Source organism: Staurois parvus, unplaced genomic scaffold, assembly GCF_062004578.1.
Source record: "Staurois parvus isolate SC_StPar_1 unplaced genomic scaffold, SC_StPar_1.0 ptg001351l, whole genome shotgun sequence".
Classification (NCBI taxonomy): domain Eukaryota; kingdom Metazoa; phylum Chordata; class Amphibia; order Anura; family Ranidae; genus Staurois; species Staurois parvus.
This window is the reverse complement of record NW_028319147.1, coordinates 237501-244975: the sequence shown is the minus strand read 5'-3', so window position 1 is coordinate 244975 and position 7475 is coordinate 237501. Positions and strand designations below refer to the sequence as shown.

At 55.9% G+C, this 7475-nt stretch overlaps 1 protein-coding gene across 1 annotated transcript in view; it reads left to right on the top strand.

Moving 5' to 3' along the window:
* Window positions 1-76: 76 nt before the first annotated feature.
* The window catches only part of LOC149436699 (palmitoyltransferase ZDHHC3-like), a 16044-nt gene continuing 8645 nt past the window's right edge, over window positions 77-7475 (top strand). The window contains exons 1-5 of the mRNA XM_089661565.1: window positions 77-238; window positions 1613-1701; window positions 1784-1854; window positions 3704-3816; window positions 3895-3956. Coding sequence (XP_089517691.1) covers window positions 120-238; window positions 1613-1701; window positions 1784-1854; window positions 3704-3816; window positions 3895-3956 — 454 coding nt within the window. The 5' untranslated portion in view covers window positions 77-119. The remainder of the gene's footprint in view (window positions 239-1612; window positions 1702-1783; window positions 1855-3703; window positions 3817-3894; window positions 3957-7475) is intronic.

Genomic DNA, 7475 nt, shown 5'->3' with positions numbered 1-7475 from the left:
GCGGTAGATGACAGCCAGTCAGGTGACCGTTCGATGGCGGAAGTGCCGGGCTGGGCGTGGCCGTGTCTGGGAGCGGCCGTGTGGTTGGTGGAGTGGGGTGGAGGGGGAGGAGCCGGGTGATGGCGCTGTGTGTCCGGGACCCGTGCGGGCTGCTCTGCCTCCTCCTCACCTACCTGAGTGTCAGCTACTCCGAGTACGTCATCGTCCGACACATCCTGCTGGAGGACTACGCCGGGAGGTACGGGGGGACCGGGGGGGAGCTCTGAGGGAGCAGGGGCCACAGGAGGGAGAACTGGAGGGAGCAGGGGCCACAGGGGTATGACTGAGGGTGCCAGGAGCCACAGGAAGGAGGACTGGGGGGACCAGGGGCCACTGGAAGGAGGACTGGGGGGACCAGGGGCCACTGGAAGGAGGACTGGGGGAACCAGGGGCCACAGGAAGGAGGACTGGGGAGGACACCCGGGGCCACAGGAAGGATGACTGGGGAGGACACCCGGGGCCACAGGAAGGAGGACTGGGGGGGACACCCGGGGCCACAGGAAGGAGGACTGGGGGGGACACCCGGGGCCGCAGGAAGGAGGTCTGGGGGGGACACCCGGGGCCACAGGAAGGAGGACTGGGGAGGACACCCGGGGCCACAGGAAGGAGGACTGGGGAGGACACCCGGGGCCACAGAAAGGAGGACTGGGGGGGACACCCGGGGCCGCAGGAAGGAGGTCTGGGGGGGACACCCGGGGCCACTGGAAGGAGGACTGGGGGGACCAGGGGCCGCAGGAAGGAGGTCTGGGGGGGACACCCGGGGCCGCAGGAAGGAGGTCTGGGGGGGACACCCGGGGCCGCAGGAAGGAGGTCTGGGGGGGACACCCGGGGCCGCAGGAAGGAGGTCTGGGGGGGACACCCGGGGCCGCAGGAAGGAGGTCGGGGGGGGACACCCGGGGCCACTGGAAGGAGGACTGGGGGGACCAGGGGCCGCAGGAAGGAGGTCTGGGGGGGACACCCGGGGCCGCAGGAAGGAGGTCTGGGGGGGACACCCGGGGCTGCAGGAAGGAGGTCTGGGGGGGACACCCGAGGCCGCAGGAAGGAGGACTGGGGGGGACACCCGGGGCCGCAGGAAGGAGGACTGGGGGGGACACCCGGGGCCGCAGGAAGGAGGACTGGGGGGGACAAGGGGCCGCGGAGAGAGTACTGGGGAAATTAGGGGCCACAAGGAAGATCGCTTGGGTGCTTGGAGGGCCACGGTGGGGGGGGGGGGAGGGCTGGGTGATCCGGGGCTACAGGTGAGAAGACTGAGGGATAAGAGGCCACAAAGGGGAAGACTTGGATACTAGGGGCCGCAGGAAACAGTGCTGAGGGGCCAGATGGACAGAGATAGGGGGATGAAGCGGGATTAGGGGCCACAGTGGGAAGCACAGGGGGTGTAGGGGCCACAGGAGAAAGGATAGAGAATTCAGTTCCCCATGGGATCAGGGGCCACAGTGGGAAGGACCCAGAGATTGGGGGCCACATGGTGAAAACATTGGTTTCTAGGGTCATAGGGAGATCAGGGGCCCCAGGGCTGGTGGGGCCCCATGCAGTGTATGAAGTATGACCGCCCTCTGCTCCTCCTCCGCAGTGTCTGGTGTCCGGTCCATGCCATCCTCTACAATCTCATCGTCTTCATGCTCCTGGCGTGTCACACGCGGGCCGTCTTCTCCGATCCAGGTGAGCCATGTCCTTGCTCCGCCTCCAGCGCACATCTCCACCCTGCGTGATCTAACCCCTCCCCCCTCTTGCGTTATCCCAGGTGTCGTACCGCTGCCGGAAATGGCCATCGACTTCTCAGATCTGCGCAGCAATCCACGCAAAAATGACCGGGTGAGCGCCAGGAAACGCGACAAAAACTCCGTCCTCGCCACAACCCCTGCCGAGGTTTTATTGCTGGTCCCGCGGAGGGTTTCCTCCACTTCCTGTGTGGTCACCTGATACAGGAAGTTTGTAGAATCTCTCCATGTGGGGGCACCAATATGTCTGTAAGCAGAGTGGGGGAAGAGCTGTCTGTGTCTCCATGGGAAAGAGTTCTCCTCACTTCCTGTTTGGTTATCATGACAGGAAATAATTGCCCTACAGGGGCTGTAACCCCTCCCCTGTTTTAAAATCAATCAATCAGATTTTTGCTGGAGTTGGCTTTAAAGTTCTCAGCCCCTCCCACCTGTCTCCTGGTTCTCAGCCCCTCCCACCTGTCTCCTGGTTCTCAGCCCCTCCCACCTGTCTCTTGGTTCTCAGCCCCTCCCACCTGTCTCCTGGTTCTCAGCCCCTCCCACCTGTCTCCTGGTTCTCAGCCCCTCCCACCTGTCTCCTGGTTCTCAGCCGACCCACCTGTCTCCTGGTTTTCATCAGCACCCTCCATCTTTTGGTTCTCAGCTCCACCCCCCCATCTTTGGGTTCTCAGCTCCATCCCCCGTCTTTGGGTTGTCAGTCCAGTCTACCTGTCTCCCTGATTCTCAGCTCCGCCCACCTGTCTCCCTGATTCTCAGCTCCGCCCACCTGTCTCCCTGTTTCTCAACTCCACCTCCTGTTTTTCGGTTCTCATCTCTGCCTACCTGTCTCCAGTTCTTAGTTCTGAGCACCTGTCTCCCTGGTTCTCAGCTCCTCCCTCCTGTCTCCCTGGTTCTCAGCTCCTCCCTCCTGTCTCCCTGGTTCTCAGCTCCTCCCTCCTGTCTCCCTGGTTCTCAGCTCCTCCCTCCTGTCTCCCTGATTCTCAGCTCCTCCCTCCTGTCTCCCTGGTTCTCAGCTCCTCCCTCCTGTCGCCCTGATTCTCAGCTCCTCCCTCCTGTCGCCCTGATTCTCAGCTCCTCCCTCCTGTCGCCCTGATTCTCAGTTCCTCCCTCCAGTCGCCCTGGTTCTCAGCTCCTGTCTCCCTGGTTCTCAGCTCCTCCCTCCAGTCGTCCTGTCTCCCTGGTTCTCAGCTCCTCCGTCCTGTCTCCCTGGTTCTCAGCTCCTCCCTCCTGTCTCCCTGGTTCTCAGCTCCTTTCTCCTGTCTCCCTGGTTCTCAGCTCCTCCCTCCTGTCGCCCTGATTCTCAGCTCCTCCCTCCTGTCGCCCTGATTCTCAGCTCCTCCCTCCTGTCACCCTGATTCTCAGTTCCTCCCTCCAGTCGCCCTGGTTCTCAGCTCCTGTCTCCCTGGTTCTCAGCTCCTCCCTCCAGTCGTCCTGTCTCCCTGGTTCTCAGCTCCTCCCTCCTGTCTCCCTGGTTCTCAGCTCCTCCCTCCTGTCTCCCTGGTTCTCAGCTCCTCCCTCCTGTCTCCCTGGTTCTCAGCTCCTCCCTCCTGTCTCCCTGGTTCTCAGCTCCTCCCTCCTGTCTCCCTGGTTCTCAGCTCCTCCCTCCTGTCTCCCTGATTCTCCACCTCCCATCTTTGGGTTCTCAGCTCCGCCCATCCAGTGATTCTCAGCTCCACCCATCAGTCTCCAGTTCTTAGTTCCGCCCACCTGTCTCCTAGTTCTCAGCCCTGCCCACCCGTCTCCTGGTTTTCAGCTCCACCTCCTGCGTTTAGGTTTTCAGCTCCGCCCACCCATCTCCTGGTTCTCAGCCCCTCCCTTCCTTTTCCTACATAACTGATACTGTTGCAGCAGGACCAGTGAGACTTGATCCTTAAAGGGGGGCGGAGCTGAGAACTCCCATTTCCGGTGACCCTGTAATAAATGAAGCCGTATTATTGAACCCGCAGGGCAATGAAGACTGGACGGTGTGCAATCGCTGCGAGACGTACCGGCCCCCGCGGGCCCACCACTGCCGGATCTGCCACCGCTGCATCCGCCGCATGGACCACCACTGTCCCTGGTACGATGACGTCACATACCACATGCCCCGCCTCTCCGATCACCGCCCTGTGTAATCCTGTCCGTTCATTCCCCGCAGGATCAACAATTGCGTCGGCGAGCTCAACCAGAAATACTTCATCCAGTTCCTCTTCTATACCGGTGAGTACGTGTCGGTATGGCGGTTGTAGAGCGCCGTTCAGTGGGCTGCCAATCGCTGCAACAAAACAGGTTCTCTTCTACTCTGTATTTATAGATATGTGTTGTCATGTGACCTTCTCCGCCAATCGGTAGACCTGAACACTGTCAAGTGGGGGAGGGGAGCTGGTAACCCTGTGTAAGCTCCGACACTGACCTAGCATAGAGGAATCCTAACCTTTGCTCCTGTATTCTCTCCAAACAGCCATTGGATATGGGGTATCATGTGACCTTCTCCGCCGATCGGTAGACCTGAACACTGTCACGTGGGGGAGGGGAGCTGGTAACCCTGTGTAAGCTCCGACACTGACCTAGCATAGAGGAATCCTAACCTTAGCTCCTGTATTCTCTTCACGCAGCCATCGGTTATCTGTTGTCCAGGGGCGGACTGACCATTTGAAAACTCGGGCACTGCCCGAGGGCCCGGGGTCAGTAGGGGGCCCCATGAGATGCCCCTGGTACCTTTTTCATAGGCTTTTTTGGGTTTGGACAAGGACACGGGCCCCATGATCCCCCTATTGCCTGGGGGCCCCATGAGTTGTCAGTCCGCCCCTGGTGTTGTCATGTGACCTTCTCTGCCAATTGGTACACCTGAACACTGTCACATGGGGGAGGGGAGGTGGTAACCCTGTGTAAGCTCCGACACTGACCTAGCATTGAGGAATCCTAACCTTTGCTCCTCTGTATTCTCTCCACGCAGCCATTGGATACGGGGTATCATGTGACCTTTTCTCAGGATGCAGCTGATCAGCAGACCCGAGTATTGTAGTATGGGGGAGAATATGGGGGAGGGGAGGCGGTAACCCTGTGTAAGCTCCGACACTAATCTAACATAGAGGAATCCTAACCTTTGCTCCTCTATATTCTCTCCATGCAGCCATTGGATGTGTGTTGTCATGTGACCTTCTCCGCCAATCGGTAGACCTGAACACTGTCACATGGGGGAGGGGAGGTGGTAACCCTGTGTAAGCTCTGACAATGACCTAGCATAGGGGAATCCTATCCTTTGCTCCTCTGTATTCTCCCCATGCAGCCATTGGATACGGGGTATCATGTGACCTTTTCTCAGGATGCAGCTGATCAGCAGACTTGTTGCATGGGGGAGGGGAGTCCTGTGTAAGCTCTGACACTGACCAGCCCTCCAACACTGAGCATGCCGTCAGCACAGAGACCTCCGCCATCCATGGATGCACATGTGCCGGCACGCATGCGCATTACGTGGGCAGCTGGAGGTTGCAGGGTGAAGCAGGGGCGGACTGACCATTGGGGAACTCAGGCACTGCCCGAGGGCCCGGGATCAGTAGGGGGCCCCATGAGTGGCCCCTGGTACCTTTCATAGGCTTTTTTGGGTGTGATTTGAGTGTGGGCGAGGACACGGAGCCCCATGATCCCCTATTGCCCGGGGGCCCCATGAGTTATCAGTCCGCCCCTGGGGTGAAGCATTACCCAAAACATTTCTGCGCGGTCCCATATAGTTCATAGCAAACGGGTTCAACCTCCTCCACACTCCACCCACAACTGAAGTAAACGGACGTAGATCCACCTTAGAGTCTGTGTAAACCCTTCCATATACCCAGCGAGGTGCTGAATTTATACAGCCTTTCTGAGGGTTCAGAAAAAAGGGGGCGGAGAGCTGAAGTCAGACACTGCAGAGCTGATTGCAGGGAAGCCCCTCCCCCTTTTCCTTTCACACAGGAGCAGAGCTGAGGCTGCCAATGTGCCGGAGGTCCCTCCCCTGTCACCATTTTTCTCCTGGTGTCAGAAGTGATTGATGGCAGAGGAAGGAGGCAGCAGACAGAAATGACACTCAGTGCTCCGGACTGAGACACGTACACACTATAGAGGGATGTGCTTTGTTCATATTTCATGCCTGAGGTTTAACACCCCCCCCCCCCCTCCGGGTCACACCCATCCGGCTTTGAAATTGCACAACTTCTGGCGAAGACGGATGGCGTTCAATGGAGAAGCTGCTGAAATGCGCGGTAGTGCGTTTTTGCTGCGTTTTGCATTTTTATTCTGCCCAGCAACAAAAAAAAGTTCCATATTAACAAAAAACAAAAAAAAGAGCTGAACAAAAATGCAAAAGGTGGTAAAAACGCATCAAAAACGTGTCACAAACGCATGCAGAAACGCAAAACGAACTGCGAAAAGCACTGCGGGTGCGTTTTTCGGGAAGGGTCAGGGACGTCTTTTCCCGCAGCAGTTTGCATTCTCAGTCCAATACACTTCAATAGAACTGCGTATAAAACGCAAGTGCTGCCTTTTGCGTGCGTTTTTGGCGTGTTTTTGACGCATTTTAAATCTGCACAGCAACGAGTTGGCCAAAAATTTTTAAAAAATATGCAAAATGCGCCAAAACGCACCGCAGAAACGGATCAAACTTCAACTGCTCAGGTGGGAAGCTAACAGCAGCGTTTTTGCTACAACAGAGTTGAATGGGGAAGCTGCTGAAATGCGCTTTAGCGCGTTTTTTTGCTGCGTTTTGCATTTTTATTCTGCCCAGCAACAAAAAAAAAAGTTCCACTTTAACAGCAAACAAAAAAAAGCTGAAAAAAACGCAAAATGTGGTAAAAACGCATCAAAAACGCATGCAGAGTTCAATGGAGAAGCTGCTGAAATGCGCGGTAGCGCGTTTTTTGCTGCGTTTTGCATTTTTATTCTGCCCAGCAACAAAAAAAATTCAATTTTAACAGCAAACAAAAAAAGAGCTGAACAAAAACGCAAAACGTGGTAAAAACGCATGCAGAGATCAGTGGAGAAGCTGCTGAAATGCGCGGTTGTGCGTTTTTTATGCGTTTTTGCAGGAACGCAGCGCGTGCCATTTATGATTTCCTATGGATCAAGCTCTATGCCGTTTTTTGCGGGTGCGTTTTTCGGGAAGGATCAGGGACGTCTTTTCCCGCAGCAGTTTGCATTCTCAGTCAATAGAACTGCGTATAAAACGCAAGTGCTGCGTTTTGCGTGCGTTTTTGACGCATTTTAAATCTGCCCAGCAATGAGTTGGTCAAAAATATACGCAAAACGTGTCAAAACGCACCGCAGAAACGGATCAAATGTAAACTGCACAGGTGGGAGCAGCATTTTTGCTACAATGGAGTTCAATGGAGAAGCTGCTGAAATGCGCGGTAGTGCGTTTTTTGCTGCGTTTTGCATTTTTGTTCTGCCCAGCAACAAAAAAAATTCCATTTTAACAGCAAACAAAAAAAGAGCTGAACAAAAACGCAAAACATGGTAAAAACGCATCAAAAACGCATGCAGAGTTCAATGGAGAAGCTGCTGAAATGCGCGGTAGCGCGTTTTTTGCTGCGTTTTGCATTTTTATTCTGCCCAGCAACAAAAAAAAAAAGTTCCACTTTAACAACAAAGAAAAAGGAGCTGAACACAAACGCAAAACGTGGTAAAAACGCATGCAGAGTTCAATGGAGAAGCTGCTGAAATGCGCGGTAGTGCGTTTTTTGCTGCGTTTTTGCATTTTTATTCTGC